The sequence below is a fragment of the Balaenoptera borealis genome, assembly GCF_965194805.1.
Source record: "Balaenoptera borealis genome assembly, chromosome: 13".
Taxonomy (NCBI): Eukaryota; Metazoa; Chordata; class Mammalia; order Artiodactyla; family Balaenopteridae; genus Balaenoptera; species Balaenoptera borealis.
Window position 1 is genome coordinate 5,160,063 of NC_138870.1, and position 17,280 is coordinate 5,177,342.

Consider the following 17,280-nt stretch of genomic DNA (forward strand, 5'->3'; position numbering starts at 1 on the left):
ATTTGCCTTCTTTCCATTGCTAATTCCTATTTGTCCTTGAAGACTGAAAATCAACTTGGCTCCTTAAAAAAATTTTATTTGAATGTCTGTTTCCTCCATGGACCAGACTGTATATTCCTCCAGGTGATGCTGCTGTCATTCAACTGTTTTCCTGCTTTTACCATATTAACAAATTGAAGGATAAAGACCATATGATAATCTCAATAGGTGCAGAAAAAGCTTTCAACAAAATTCAACACCCATTTATGATAAAAACTCTCCAGAAAGGCATAGAGGGAACTTACCTCAATATAATAAAGGCCATATATGAAAAACCCACAGCAAACATCATTCTCAATGGTGAAAAACTGAAACCATTTCCACTAAGATCAGGAACAAGACAAGGCTGCCCACTCTCACCACTATTATCCAACATAGTTTCGGAAGTTTTAGCCACAGCGATCAGAGATGAAAAAGAAATAAAAGAAATCCAAATCGGAAAAGAGGAAGTAAAACTGTCACTGCAGATGACATGATACTATACATAGAGAATCCTAAAGATGCTACCAGAAAACTACTAGAGCTAAACAATAAATTTGGTAAAATAGCAGGATGCAAAATTAATGCACAGAAATCTCTTGCATTCCTATACACTAATGATGAAAGATCTGAAAGAGAAATTAAGGAAACACTCCCATTTACCACTGCAACAAAAAGAATAAAATACCTAGGAATAAACCTACCTAAGGAGACAAAAGACCTGTATGCAGAAAACTATAAGATACTGATGAAAGAAAGATGATACAAACAGATGGAGAGATATACCATTTCTTGGATTGGAGGAATCAACATTGTGAAAATGACTATACTACCCAAAGCAACCTACAGATTCAATGCAATCTCTATCAAACTATCAATGGCATTTTCCACAGAACTAGAACAAAAAACTTCACAATTTGTAAGGAAACACAAAGGACCCCGAATAGCCAAAGCAATCTTGAGAAAGAAAAACGGAGCTGGAAGAATCAGGCTCCTGGACTTCAGACCATACTACAATCAAGACAGTATGGTACTGGCACAAAAACAGAATTATAGATCAATGGAACAGAATAGAAAGCCCAGAGATAAACCCACACACACATGGTCACCTTATCTTTGATAAAGGAGGCAAGAATATACAATGGAGAAAAGACAGCCTCTTCAATAAGTGGTGCTGGGAAAAGTGGACAGCTACATGTAAAAGAATGAAATTAGAACACTCCCTAACACCATACACAAAAATAAACTCAAAATGGATTAAAGACCTAAATGTAAGGCCAGACACTATCAAACTCTTAGAGGAAAACATAGGCAGAACACTCTATGACATAAACCACAGCAAGATCCTTTCTGACCCACCTCCTAGAGAAATGGAAATAAAAACAAAAATAAACAAATGGGACCTAATGAAACTTCAAAGCTTTTGCACAGCAAAGGAAACCATAAACAAGACGAAAAGACAACCCTCAGAATGGGAGAAAATATTTGCAAACGAAGCAACTGACAAAGGATTAATCTCCAAAATATACAAGCAGCTCATGCAGCTCAATATCAAAAAAACAAACAACCCAATCCAAAAATGGACAGAAGACCTAAATAGACGTTTCTCCAAAGAAGATATACAGATTACCAACAAACACATGAAAGGATGCTCAACATCACTAATCATTAGAGAAATGCAAATCAAAACTACAATGAGGTATCACCTCACACCAGTCAGAATGGCCATCATCAAAAAATCTGCAAACAATAAATGCTGGAGAGGGTGTGGAGAAAAGGGAACCCTCTTGTACTGTTGGTGGGAATGTAAATTGATACAGCCACTATGGAGAACAGTATGGAGGGTCCTTAAAAAACTAAAAATAGAACTACCATATGACCCAGCAACCCCACTACTGGGCATGTACCCTGAGAAAACCATAATTCAAAAAGAGTCATGTACCACGATGTTCATTGTAGCTCTATTTACAATAGCCAGGACATGGAAGCAACCTAAGTGTCCAACGACAGATGAATGGATAAAGATGTGGCACATATATACAATGGAATATTACTCAGCCATAAAAAGAAACGAAATTGAGTTATTTGTAGCGAGGTGGATGGACCTAGAGTCTGTCATACAGAGTGAAGTAAGTCAGAAAGAGAAAAACAAATACGGTATGCTAACACATATAGATGGAATCTAAAAAAAAGGTTCTGAAGAACCTAGGGGCAGGACAGGAATAAAGATGGAGACGTAGGGAATGGACTTGAAGACATGGGGAGGGGGGAGGGTAAGTTGGGACGAAGTGAGAGAGAGTGGCATTGACATATATACACTACCAAATGTAAAATAGCAATGGGAAGCAGCTGCATAGCACAGGGAGATCAGCTCGGTGCTTTGTGACCACCTAGAGGGGTGGGATAGGGAGGGGGGAGGGAGACGCAAGAGGGAGGGGATATGGGGATATATGTATACGTATAGTTGATTCACTTTGTTATACAGCAGCAAGTAACAACACTGTAAAGCAATTATACTCCAATAAAGATGTTAAAAAAACAAAAAAAAAAAACCTGGTGCAGAGTAAGTGCTCAAAAAATGTTCATCTGATGAATAGATTTTATCCATAACTTTTACTATGTGCTTCTGATAACCACAGACTTTTTTGAAGGGGGAAAGGTAGGGATTACTTCAAGAGTCTGTTCGATCAACTCTAGTCTCTGTATCCTCGGGATGTCCTTCAATTCTTGTCCCAAACTTGAAAGAACAGGGACAAGAGAATGGGAGCAGGAGGAAAAGAGATGTGTTTCTCCGGGCTGATGTGAAAGGTGGTTTGGGACGAGACCAGAGTCCAAGCCTTTCAGCTCAAGTCACAAAAAGGGCGGAAACAGTTTCTATAGCGACGGGAGGAGGGTGTGATCCTCCACCTGCACCCCGCAGTTACAGGTCCGAGGGGCAGCGCCCGCAGTCGGCGCAGACCCGATGCAGTTCCTCCCACCTCCCACCCCAAAGGGCACCAAGTAAGGGGGGGAAGCACGTCAGAGCATCGGGGCAATAAGGGTGGAAGGTGGGGCAGCACGAGAGTGACAGGGGACAGTGCAGAAAAGGAGAAGGGGTGTGGGCCCAAGGAGGGAAGGGCGGATGTGGGTGCGGAGAGGAGGCAAGTACCATTTCAGACTTCGCTCCAAGCAGCTGCATCCTCACAGCCCAACATTGTTATACTTATTATTTTTATTGTTGTTGTTATTGTTGTTAGTTTTATTTTCAGATCATAATATCAAAGCATGGCCTCATTATCTCCTTAATGACAAAGTACTCAAATTATAGACATGTCTCTAAGAAGCATGAATCCTCATTGCTGGATGTGATACCTGTAGACATCCCTTCTCTGACATGTATTTCTTAAGCTAAACACCTTAAATTTGTGCTATTTTAATTGCTTCCTTCTATAATTACTAACTTTTGTATTGTATAATGCTCTTCAAAGGTCAATCTCATTAACTCCTAAAATTTTGGGTGTGAGGAGAAATGTGTCTTAGAATTTTTATTCCCATTTTCTTTTTTTTTCTTTTCCTTTTTTTTTTTTTTTTTTGAAGTGGACAATTTTTAAAGTCTTTATCGAATTTGTTGCAATATTGCTTCTGTTTTATGTTTTGGTTTTATGGCCACGAGGCATGTGGGATCTTAGCTCCCCACCAGCGATCAAACCCGCACCCCCTGCATCAGAAGGTAAAGTCTTAACCACTGGACTGCCAGGGAAGTCCCCCCATTTTCTTACTGAGAAAACTGAAGTGCCAAACACGAAGTGACTCGTCCAAGGCCTCCTAATTATCAACTGCTTTCTTCTGATCATGAGCTTCTTCCCTTGGCCCAAGTGTGTAGCCTTAGAAATCTGTACACCTACAGCCCTAAGCAATATACTCTTCCATTAGGATAATTTTGCATCACTGGCTTGGGCTGAGTGTGGGATGCGGAGAGATGGATTTTAGGGAACTCATAAGACCCATCCGGGGCTTCCCTGGTGGCGCAGTGGTTGAGAATCTGCCTGCCAATGCAGGGGACACGGGTTCGAGCCCTGGTCTGGGAAGATCCCACATGCCGCGGAGCAGCTGGGTCCGTGAGCCACAGTTACTGAGCCTGCGCGTCTGGAGCCTGTGCTCCGCAACAAGAGAGGCCGCGATAGTGAGAGGCCCGCGCACCGCGATGAAGAGTGGCCCCCGCTCGCCGCAACTAGAGAAAGCCCTCGCACAGAAACGAAGACCCAGCACAGCCAAAATAAATAAATAAACAAATACTTAAAAAAAAAAAAAAAAAGACCCATCCGGACGCTGTTTCCAGCCCTGACCCCGACAACTTGGGGCACAGAGCTTTCTTCTCCCTTTTTTTTTAATATTAATTGCACGTCTCATCCGACTTGGTCGCCAAAAACGGGTCTGCGACCCCAAGCCTTACGTCCACGAGGATCTGGCTGATCCCCACCTATTCCGAGCAGCCCACGGGCCTGCTGTACATCCCGGGCCACACTGTGGTGTCAGGTGGTACCTGCCACTCGAGGGTAATTCCCAGTCTTAGCAAAGTTTTTTTCTTAAAATAGGATGAACAGTGCAAAATTGGGGAATTTTTTTAAAAGTCTGTGGTTAATTTGTGGTGTTTGAAATGTCCATCAGGCAATTCAGGGCTTAAGTAACTTGTGGCCCCTCTGACTTTTAAATGACTGATGGTCAACAATCTTAACTCAAGCTTCACTGTTCAGGCTTAAAAGAAGACTTGGCAAAAGTGTGAAGTCATTTAAATAGAAAGTTCAAACTACAAAAGGACAATGTAAGTGTCCTCGGTTACCAGTCTTGCTTGAGGGGTTTAATCACCTACATGTGGTGGGTCCATAAAATCTAGGAGCTCTAAGGAATTCTCCAAACACGTATTCTGCCAAGTTGGTTCTGTGACTTAAGTCTGTTAATTCCTTTCTCTGTTTTGGTCCTTATCAAAGAGGATAGTGATAAACATGAAGGGAGCTTAGTGTGCCAGCCCCTTTCCATCTGCTGTTGTTGTCAGCTTCTGGGCTGGAATGCATGCATCTCGGCGTGTGGAGGACCAGTGCTGGGAGTCAGCGGTTTTAGCTGACCCTAGATCCAAAATGAGTGTGTTTTAACAGTGAAAAACAACGAATACTAGTCTAGGCTGCTTTAATAGAAAATCAGTGACCAGGTGACGGGGTGCAGAGTTCTGGCCGCCTAACAGAATCTAGACTCTAGAAAACTGTAGCCATTTTAAGAGAGGTCGTAAAAAAATTAGAAAATAGAGAGGGACCACCACAATCCAGGCTTTCTCCTTCACACTCAGATGCTCCATCATATGAGGAGGGATTTGAAAGAAAACCACAGGGATGCCTGGAGACGAGCAGGTAGAAGAGAGGGTGAAAGATGTTGTCTGAGGTCATTTCCTCTAGTCAGCATTGATGGAGCCCCAACCGCATGTAAATTAACAGCTCGGTGTGAAATGGGTTGCCTGGAAAAAAACAGTAAGTTCTGTCCCAGAAATAGTCAAGCAGAGATGAATGATTACCGGGGACACTCTTGAGAAGATTCCCAGCCAGGGGTGGGAGAATGGGGGAGATGCCCTCTAAAACTCTTCCAGCTCTTAAGAATCTGTGAGTCTGTGGACCATGAAGAGTTTCAGGGATAATTGCACAGGGGCCGAGGAGTTCTCTTTGGCAGAGACGTGTTAAGTACATCATCTCCGGTTCACAGAAATGCAGAGGGAGTCCCTGCAAGTTGTATATTGCCACAATTTCTGCCCGAAAGGTGGTCCCCGGGCATAAAGATCAAGCTACTGGCAAGTGCAGTAGAAATACTGAAATCACAATAGGTGAATCTCAAAAGATGTATTTCCTTTCCCGGCTTTGAAGTTCTATATTATGTATAGAGTACTGTGCTTGCCGTAGTGTGGTACCACTGTTTATGGTCTGTCTTGCCCACCAGATTTTGAACTCCTTAAAAGCAAGGATCCTGTTTTATTATCTCTGAATCCCCCACGCTTAGCACAAGTACCTGGCACACGGTGGTCTGAACATTTTGGATGAATTGACCTAAACTATCTTAGATATCTCTCCTTTTGGCAAATTTGTACCAAGAGGTTTCAAATACAAGTCCCTGCTCTTGCCCCCATGAGGAATATAAAAAATGAAATGAAATAAAATAAAGTATAAAATAAAATAAAATAAAATAAAATCTCACCATTCCTGTCCCCCAGGAGATCGGCAAGATAAAGATATACACGTGTAAGATAACACTAATGGTGTTGACCAAGTGAGAAAATGATCTCCACAGACAAAAGTGTTGAAATCCAGAGGAAGGAGAAGGGTATGGGCTGTAGAGGTAGGAAAACTCTGATCTGTGTGTAAAATAATAGGAATTTAAAATTTGTGGTTTCAGTTCTCAAAGCAATATTCACTCTGGCTCTAGCTTTAAACCTTCAGGCAACAGGTATAAACAAGATATATAATGTATTTTAATTCTTTTCCTACATAGCTCGCCACATATTTGAAGGATAAAAAGTGGCATTTGGGAAGCTTTAAGGATGGATTAAGTGTGATGGGTTAAGTGGAAGCCAGGTTGGATGCATTAAGAAAGGCACAAAATGATCTTTGATAACCACAGCATTATCCAAAGGGGGGAAATTAAGGAATAAGTCACAGCAGAACTTCCCCCCACCCCAATATTTAATAGAGTTAGAATCAAAGCGGCTTAGAACTGGAAGGCACGTTAGAGTTCATCGAGTCCTGTTTAGTCATCTTACTGATGGGGAAACTGAGAAGAGCCGCATCTGTGGATGCAGAGCCCGCGAATACGGAGGGCTGACTGGACTATGCCATTCGATGTAAGAGACTTGAGCATCCCTGGATTTTGGTGTCCTTGGGGTTCCTGGAACCAGTCCCCCGTGGATACGAGGGAGACTGTTTAGAGAAGACAAGTGATCTGCTCAAAATCTATGTGGGGCAGCACGGAGACCAGACTCCAGGGTTCCTAGCTTTTCCTTCAAGTCTTCGGTTCTCTCCACCTACAGAGCCACCAAAGCTGAGCCGAGGAAAGAGCTCCGGTTGCTTGGAAAGACACACGTTGACTTCGATTGTCTTCCACATCCCCGTGAAGTAGGTGGAAGGAGCGCTGGGTACCGACCCTTGGCAGGAAAAATCATATTCATTCCTCCCCAGCGTTTGGATTTTACAAACCCCACATCGAATTGATGGCCTAAATCCTACCAGTTCTGTTTCCCAAATGATCCCCAAGTTGTACCCTGTCTTCACTCTCATGGTCTTGGTTGAAGCCCTTGTCCTGGATGCACAAGAAAGCTTCCACCCTGAGCATCTCTGGACCGTGCCCCCTGCTATTGCCAGAGAGATGGTCCTAAAACACAAACCTGACCTTGTCCCTCAGGCTTAGATGGGCCACATGGGCCCCCATGACCTGAATGGACCATGTGGCCTTTTACAATCTAGCCCCCTCCCCGGCCCTCCACCAGCAATGTCCAGTAACTGTGCTCGCAACTTCTGGAAAAAGCAGTGCTCTTTCATACTTCTGTGCTTTGTGCAGTCTCGTCCCCCTGCCCTTGACTCCACACCTGGCCTGTTGTTCTGCAAAGACAGTTCTGCTGTGCGCAGGGGGAGGGCTGCCTCAGCTCTCCCAGCAGAGTCAGTCACCTTGGTGTGCACTCGATCAGGTCTGCATCCCTCCCTGCACATCTTTCTGTTATCAAACCCAGGTCCGGCTGCTCGCCGCTCGAAAGCCAGTTCTCAAGGGATAAGTGTTGGTGGGAAAGGAAAAGTTGCTTTATTTCAGAGGCTGGCAACCGGGTGGGGGAGGGTGGACGCCTGTCCAAAGGCCAACTCCCCCCCCGACAATCAGGAGGCAAGAGCATTTATAGACAGAGGGAGGGGGCTACCTGCAGAAACAGCCCAGTCAGCTCTGACACTCATCTTGAAATTGGTCATGGGTGGTCTGACCAGCGTCATCTCGATTGTTTTAGTAGTTAGTCTTCAGTTCCAGGGTCAGTTTGTTTCCACTTCTTTGAGGCCAATTCTTGGAATTGTGGCAGCTTATGTCACGCCTACAGCCTGGTCAACATGTAGTTAACTTCTTCCACCTGGTGGAGGTTTCAGTATCTATAAGACAGCTCACAAGATATGGCTCAGAATATTATCTGTAGCCCTTAAGAAGGAACTAAAGGTCCTTGACTATGCTTAATGACTATATTATTATTTGGTCTCCTTTGATGTTTTCCTCTGTTTCTGCATTTTCTCACTTCTCTGATTAAACTTATTCTTTGGCTAAATGTTTTCCACAGACAAAAGGCAAGCTGAGGGCATGGGGCGGGGTGGGGAAGGACCATAGGCTCCGTTTCACCTCTAGCACTGCATTGATCGCTGGCATCGTCAGGACCCATTTCCACGTATCCCCACTCTTTGATAATGAGCTCTCCTTGAGAGCACAGGCCTTGTCTTGTTTATCAAAGAAATTATCTCAGCAAATGCTTGTAGGAAGGAAGGAAGAAATGAAGCTATGATCATTTGCAGTGACTATTACTTTTAATTTGCTTTTGCATGGGATTTTTTTCATTTTAGTGTGTGTGTCTGTGAAAATGAACATTCCCACTAACCATTCCCAGTCCCAGTCCTCTGAGGTAACTGCTTTTTACAGTTTATTTTTTCTAGACCCTTCAATATGCTGTATTGTATGGAAACATCTTGTTTTCTTAGATATGGAATCACCTTCTACGTATTGTTCTACTCTTTTTACTTAATATATTATGGGCATACCGATGATCTACCTCATTTTTTAAATGATTGCATCATGTTCCATAATACATATGTGCCATTTTTTTTAAAAAACTTCTCGTGATACATCGACAAGTTATGATTTTTCAATACTAGGCTGCAGTAACCATTGGTGAGATTTGTCTTCAATCCTCTGAATGACTTCACAGTTGTGATGCTGTCACCACTTATTAACTTGTCCCCAAGAACCTATGGATGGAGTGATTTGCAGAAGCTGTGATAACATTTGCTTTGATCCCTGTTCTGTTCCTATTTTGTGGATTCTTAACTCCTTTGGCTCTTGATAGGGTGAGGGTCTGAAAGGGGGGCTTCCAAGGAACAGAGTGGAGTCTCAGCAGTGGTCTTCTGACGGAACAGGAGAGTGACAGTGGCATGAGAGCCCTCTAAGACTTGACCTTCCACTTCCCCAAATCACCACTTTAACTAGATTCCGTAAACTTACGGGAGTCAGCTTTTCACCTTGCCGTGAGTTGATTATTCACGGAGGTGTGCTCTGAAGGAAGAAGGTGAAAACATAGCCAGATGAGATCCAGAAAAAGCATTTCTACCAATTGTCCCCTTTTCTTTTTCTAGAGGCTTTAAGCTACCAGGTGACCAATCGATGCATGTTTTAGGGGGAAGATACTTGTGAGAAGAGAATGGTTTGCCCTGCAGTCAGTGGACAGAAGTGGGGCTTTCTGTTCCGTGTCCTAAGCTGCTAACCTCCTCACTAGTTCCTTGCCCACCCTTGACTCCTGTGTCCCTCTGCCCTGAGCCCATGAGGACTGATGCCCAGGCGTCCCCTCTCCCAATCCCATCAGCCACCAGAAGGGAGACAGGAGGAGCAGTGGCGCCTTGGCCATGCTTGTAGACCTGCCACCTTTTCTTCTCCAAGCCTGCCCTGCCTTCTTCCTATCCCGGGTGGGGACCATTACTTATATTTTGCTCTGAACACCAGTTTACGTTTCACTCTCCTTCTGCAGCACTGAAATGGATGCTAAAAACCCAAGGAAATGCAGTTTGACATCCTTCCCAATTTTGAAAGCAAGAAAGAAACAAAATCTCACCTCCGTGAAGGTAAGGATCCTTGAATGTCATTTGGGGAAGAGAGATTTTATCATGAGGTCTTGGGGACCCAGGACGCAGTGGGATTGCTGTGCCCCAGGCATCTTTGACGACAGGGTGAGGGGAAGGGGCAGAACCAGGTCTGGGTGGGCTTGAGGGAAAACCAGTTAGAGGGCCAGGGTGTAGTTTCTTGAACTTGAGGACTGCAAGGTCGTCTAATAGGTGACTTGCATGTGAGGAGTCCTCGGCTAATGTCTCTTCCACAGCACCTTTTATTCTATCCTGTGTATCTGGGCTCAATACCAGAAGTGTCCTGGAAAGGTTTCGATCAAGTATCCAAGAACATTTCCAGAAACATTTCTGTTTCTTTTTTTCTAACACGGACACGGTGTTTTTCTTTTTACTCTGCCTCAAAAACTAGCAAAATGCCATGGCACTGAAGGTAATATTGTGATGCGGTGACGTTGTGACTACCAACTATCAGGTCAACTTCTAAATCAGCTGTATTTTTTAATCTAATGCCTTCAGTATGGATTTCGTAACCATCACTAAAGGTCATATTGTCTGGGATCTTTGTTCTGAAAAATTTGCAACCAACTTTAGCCCAAAGCATTCAGGTTTGACTTTCTGAATCCTGCCTGCATCACTGAGTGGGTGGACCAGAGTCCAGCAGCCTACCCAAGGCCTGGTGAAATTCTCCTCCCCATAGGTCACTCACTACCTCCTTATTACTTTTAGGTCACCTCCTCCAAGCAGTTTTCTGGATTTAAACCTGGCATTCTCCCCCCTCAGGATTATAACTCATAAAACTATACCCTAATGCAAAGTCCATTGTTCCCCGTCCCTATCCCTGCTCTTACCACATACGACAAAAAACAGTTTGCAATTTATAGATTTGCAAAAATGCATGAATGTCTAAAACATTTCCTTTGATAAAACAAAAATTAATCTAAAATATTTGAAATAGTAAATCTACAGCAAAACATGATAATGTAATAAAGATAACATTCTGTTCAAATTTTAAAATATTATGCAAACCGAATGGTCTTGGTCTGATTTTACTTTGGCAAAATCGTCACAAGTTTTGCAATTTACATTTTTTGTTTTAGCTCCTTGAACTCACCTTTACTGAGTGTTTAGATGACTCTCACAGGAACCTTAAAGTCCAGTACTATTATTATCCCCATTTTACAGATGGAGAAACTGAGATTCAGGTGAAGTTAACTAGCCCATGGCCATAAACGAGTGAGTGGAGGACAGAATACAAACCCATATTCTTTTTTTTTTTTTTAATTTATTTATTTATTTATTTATTTTTGGCTGTGTTGGGTCTTCGTTTCTGTGCGAGGGCTTTCTCTAGTTGCAGTGAGTGGGGGCCACTCTTCATCGCTGTGCGCAGGCCTCTCACTGTCGCGGCTTCTCTTGTTGCGGAGCACAAGCTCCAGACACGCAGGCTCAGTAGTTGTGGCGCACGGGCTTTGTTGCTCCGCGGCATGTGAGATCTTCCCAGACCAGGGCTAGAACCCGTGTCCCCTGCATTGGCAGGCAGATTCTCAACCATTGCGCCACCAGGGAAGCCCCCAAACCCATATCCTTAACCAGTCTGTCCCATGCCTCTCTGTTGAGTAATGCCAACTTTGTGATGTGTTCCTTCACATATTTATTTAAATTAATTTTAAGGAAAGAAAATTCTGCTGCAGTTTCAATCAAAAATAACATTTAAAAATCACATTCAAGATAAATTCATGTATGTTGTAATTTGCCAATCCACAAATTGACGGTATCATTAAAAAATACTATTTAAACTTATAACTATTGTCTTTACGTTGGTGATTATTCTGATGGGCCCTAAATAAATGTCTTTTCACCATCTGTTCATTTTCCCCAGTGGAATTCTCATCCAGTTGAATCTATTCTATTCAACTTAGGGAAATGCAAACAAATCAATAACTGTCTTCAGTGCATGAAATTAATGGGAGGATGAAAATAATTAGAATCTCTTCACTTGAAAAAACAAATACTGTTTGTATTCACTCTTCACTGAGGATGAGAGAGCTATGGATCTCAGCCTAACAGCACCCCAAACAAGTGTTGAAAAAAAAGTTTATATATTTAAATAAATTAATAATAATTTATATTTATTTCATGACATTTAGTATTGTGTTATAAAGGTAATGTTTATAATAATAATTAAATATTTAAGTATTTTAAATGTGGATCTTGAGAGTACTTCAGCTAAGGGAGTTTTTAAAATGTGATTTTTAATAATTGATTTTAGACAATGTTGGGGGGAGGGATAAATCAGGAGCTTGGAATGACCATACACACACTACTGTATATAAGACAGATAACCAACAAGGACCTACTGTATAGCACAGGGAGCTCTACTCAATATTCTGTGCTAACCTGTATGAGAAGAGAATATGAAAAAGAATGAATATATGTATCTGTGTAACAGAATCACTTTACTGTACACCTGAAACTAACACAACATTGTAAATCAACTACACTCCAATAACATTTTTTTAAAAAATTGATTTCATCTGGCTTTGAGAAACGGGTGGCCCTCTAGATAGTAATATATGATTCTTTTAAAAATACGCCCATTCATTTGACTACAGTGTGGTAAAATAGTAAAGAGCCATCTGCTGCTGAGAGATCTTTGCAGAGAGTCCCGTGTCTTTGGTACCGTCCTTTCAGCTTAGCTGGCAAAGGTCGCAGAACTCTCACAGTGCCTCTCGATAACACAGGGTCCCTGTGCCCTTCGGGAAAATGCTCTTGGGTTATAGTTTATTCTGACTGCTGGAGGGGGCTCATACCCTCTCTGGGCCTCAGCTAGGAAGCTGGAGGCTGTTTGGCTCTTCTGCAACTCTGTTCAAAGAAAACAGCCTTGCAGCCACTTCTGGGACTGGAGGAGACCCAGAACTCCAGAGTCTCAGGTGAGGCCATCCCAGGCGACAAACTTGGGAGAGGGCTGGGCAAGGGAGCTCTGCTAACTTTGGATACTTCTTTACAATTTCCCTGACAGTTAATGAGTAGGTGCCACAAAGTATCCCCACAAGTGTGCCAAAGACACATTTTCTATTTTGAGTATTGGGAGAGCAGGCACTTGTTCTTTCTCTTCCATCCTTTAAATCATTCAACTGGTGAATACCACCTCCCTAGACAGGTCTTCCCTCACCACCCTTTCTAATTACGTTATGTATTTGCTTGTTTACTTGTTTGTGGTCTGCCTCATCCTCTAGAACAGCATTGTCCAATAGGGCAGCCACTGGCCACATGAGGCTATAGAGCCCTTGATATGGACTACTTCGAAATGAGGTGCGCTGTACCTGAAAAATACACACCAGGTTTCAAAGACTTGGTGTAAGAAATGAATGTGAAATACCTTATTGATAATTTCTTATAATTGGGTGAATTTTATGTTAATTAATACCTTGGTAACATTGTAAAGATTTTATATTGATTACATGTTCAAATAGTATTCTGAGTGTATTGTGTTAGATAAAATATATTATTAAAATTAATTTCACCTTTTTTTTTTTTTTACTTTTAAAATGTGGCTACTAGAAAATTTAAAATTTCACACATGGCTTGCATTTTATTTTTTTGGATTGTGCCACTCTTGAATGGAAGCTCCGTAACAGAAAAGATATTCTTGGTCTGGGACTTCCCTGGTTGTCCAGTGGTTAAGAATCCGCCTGCCAATGCAGGGGACATGGGTTCAATCCCTGGTCCAGGAAGATCCCACATGCCGTGGAGAAACTAAGCCAATGTGCCACAACTACTGAGCCCACACGCCACAACTACTGAAGCCCACGTGCTCTAGGGCCCAGGGGCGACAACTACTGAGCCCGCGTGCTGCAACTACTGAAGCCCGTGCGCCTAAAGCCCTTGCTCCGCAACAAGAGAAGCCACCACAATGAGAAGCCCACACGCCGCAACGAAGAGTAGCCCCTGCTTGCTGCAACTAGAGAAAGCCCGCATGCAGCAATGAACACCCAGTGCAGATAAAAGTAAATTAATTAATCAATTTAAAAAAGAAAGATATTCTTGGTCTGGTTCGGTGCTGAATCCCCAGAACCTTGGACAGTGCCTGACACAGATTAACACTTAATTTGTAGTTGTGGAACAGAAATCAGGAAAATATTTATTCAGATATTTATTGAGTGCCTGCTTATCTCAAGCATTGTTCTAGGTGCTGGGGTTACAGTGGAGAACAAAACAGACAAAAACCAAAAAACAAACTTCTCATGCGGCTTCAAATTGGGATTCTTTGTAGAAAGGCCAGATGGTCTGGTCAAATAGTGAGAATGGTAATGACCAGCTCTCATCTTCCTCATTGGTAAAGAGATGAGGCTGAACTATATCAGTGATTCTCAACCTTGGTCATATATTTAAAATCATCGGGGAGATTTTAAAGACCACTGAAATCAGAATCTGCAGGGGTCACGGACAATTATTTTTTAACGTTCTTTTCTATCATGTGGGGACTGATGTCCATTTAAATCTATGAGACCCTTGTAGATTAAGTCTCTAACTGTTTGCTGGTTGTGACACTGGAATAGTTATTCCTACATCTCCTGATTACGGTGGGATTAAGTGAGATAAGAGAAGTTGAGCTTGCTGGCTGGAAGATATTTAAGCCCAATAAACACTGGCTGCTTTTACCTTCTTTCCTTCCCTCTATTTACTAGAAAGGGGTTTCCCATAGGAGACAGGCTTATTAATGCATCTCCCCCAGTAGAAGAGGGTACCTGAAGGCCATGCATCGCTCTCATTTCTGCATCTCATCAGTACTCCATAGGAAAAACATAAAATCTGACCATTTGGTATTGCAAAGGAATTGAATCCACAGTCAGTTATAACTGTAGAGAGAATGAAAAGCAGAAACTTCATTTACCAGTATTGTCTAAGTTTTGGTGTGATATACTATTATCTATGGAATGAATTCAGCTCTTAAATGCAAATGGAAGGCTCTGGCTAGAAGAATTTATAATGATCACAGAACTAAAATATTAAAACATTTTGAGCCAATGTAGAATTGGTGGCTCAATGAAAAATCGGCATATAATGCAATATAATCTCTATGTTTGGGTGGATTTGGGGTTCTGAAGGAGAGCGCTTACATGCTTTTTCCCATTTTCTCCTAGAGCCCCACTCTTCCTTCTGAGATCTACATAGTAAGTACCAGTTCCTTTGTTCTGCATTCCCGTCTGTGCTCTCAATTTGGAGGGAGAGGAAGACAGAGACTTGAGTTTACCTTCCGCTGGTGTGACAAGGACCTGGGGCAAGCAGGCATGGGGGCATGTCTCTGGGTACCAGAATTAATCAGAGCGAGTAGATAACTCCTGTTGAAAGTTTCTTCAGGCCGTGAAAATTAGAGTCCGTCTGTTTGACATTGGAGGTGGGATGAGGCCATGTTAGAAATACAGCCCCCACCCCTATATGTGTTTAGTTTTCTACATTTGCTCCTTTCAGCAACATTGAGGGCGTCAGCACCCTCATTTTACAGAGGAGGAAACTGAGACCCAAAGAGTTTCAGCAAGTTACCTAATAAAGTAATTCTTCTAATAAAGGCTGAAATCAGAATTCAGATTTTATTCTGTAGTTCATTCATGCTTTTAAAAGTTTTTTTTATCATTAAATGTTGAGTGTATATAAAAGAATATTTAAGGATATGTGTAAGGTGGAAAGAATAATAATACAACGGGCACCCTTGTGTGTATCCAACACAGTTTAAGAAAGACGGCCCCTGTGTGTGCCTCCCCCTCTTATTTCACCCTGTTCATTGACCCCTCTGAGATAACCACTCTCTTGAGTTTTACATTTATTATTCCATTGTTTTTCTAAAACTCTTAAAGCATGTATTGTTTAATTTTGCATGTTTTTGTTTTTTATATATATAGACTCATACTGTTCAGTTTTTTGTTGTAGCTCACTTTGTATGCTCAGTACTAAGCTAGCATACATTGTACAGCATTTGGCTGGCTTTCACTTGGATTGATCAGGCCTCCACGCTGACTGATCAGTGCCTGTGCCCTTTAGATACTGTGAATTATCACCACTGTTCTCGGGAACATGTTTATGAATCAATTTCACTGCCATATTCAATTGTATGGGTGTTTCACACTTCCTATCCATTTTACAGTTGATACACGTGTGGTTTTTCCCTTGTGTTTTTCCCCTTAAAAATGGTGCATGTCTCCTGGTGCATACGTGCAGGGGTTTCTAGAGTGTGCACTAAGGAGGGGATTGCTGGGTACCAGGGTATGTGAATGCCTAGCCTTACCAGAAGATGCCAGCTGTTTTCTACAACATTGGTATCAGTGCACTTTGCCCCCAGCAGGATATATGAGTTCCAGTTGGTCCACATCCTTTTCACCACTTGATATTGTGTGGCTTCTTATTTTGCCAATTTAGTAGACGCGTGACAATATTTTCTTGTATTTTAATTTGCATGTTGATGATTAATAATGAGATTGAACCTCTTTTCATGTGTGTTGGCCATTTGTGTTTCCTCTTCTGTGGAGTGCCTGGCCATGCCTGTTTTCGCTTAAATTTTTCTTTTGTGTTGTCTTTTTCTTACTGATTTGTAGCATATTTATATATTATATAAAACAGGTACATAAAATAGAAATAATATGTTCATATATTTATTGACAAATAAATGTAAACTATTCAAAGTATTTACTAATCCTTTGCCAGTTAAATGTGCAGCCGGTACCTTCTGCAGGTTGTTGACTTACCTGTGTTTTACATACTTTATTTTTTAGAGCAGTTCTACTCACCCCCCACAGCTTCTCCTGTTATTAACGTCTTGCATTAGTGTACAGTTGTTACAATTGGTGGACCAATATTGATATGTTATTGTTAACTAAAGTCTATAGTTTACATTAGGGTTCACTCTTTGTGTTGTACAGTTTTTTGGTTTTGACAAATGATGTATCCACCGTTACAGTATCACACAGAATAGTTTCACTGACCTAAGAATGCCCCGTACTCCACCTAATTATCCCTCCTTCCCCTAAAACCCTGGTAACCATTCTTTTTACTGTCTCTGTGGTTTTGCCTTCTCCAGAATTCCATATAGGATGGAGCCTTTTCAGACTGGCTTCTTTCATTTAGTAATATGCATTTAAGTTTCCTCCATCTCTTTTTGTGGCTTGACAGCTCACTGCTGAATAATATTCTGTTGTCTAGATGTACTACAGTTTATTCATTTGCCTTCTGAAGGACACCTTGGTTGCTTTCAGGTTTTGACAATTAATAAAAGTGCTGTAAACATCCATTTGCAAGTTTTTGTGTGGACATAAGTTGAAATTCCTTTGGTAGATATCAAGGAGCACTGTTGCTGGATTGTATGGTAAGAGTATGTTTAGTTTTGTAAGACACTGCCAAATTGTCT

General features: G+C 41.9%; 1 protein-coding gene across 6 annotated transcripts in view; it reads left to right on the top strand.

The window, feature by feature from the left end:
* Nucleotides 1–17,280, top strand: part of RAD51AP1 (RAD51 associated protein 1) — an 86,137-nt gene that overhangs the window by 27,996 nt on the left and 40,861 nt on the right. For 2 of the 6 annotated variants that reach the window (XM_082349963.1, XM_082349966.1), the window contains exons 9-11: nt 7,061–7,145; nt 9,791–9,884; nt 15,026–15,055. In XM_082349963.1, coding sequence (XP_082206089.1) covers nt 7,061–7,145; nt 9,791–9,884; nt 15,026–15,055 — 209 coding nt within the window. Of the gene's footprint in view, nt 1–7,060; nt 7,146–7,587; nt 7,885–9,790; nt 9,885–15,025; nt 15,056–17,280 lie in introns of those variants that run through there. The other 4 variants (XR_014233244.1, XM_082349967.1, XM_082349965.1 and 1 more) reach the window with 4 other exon arrangements.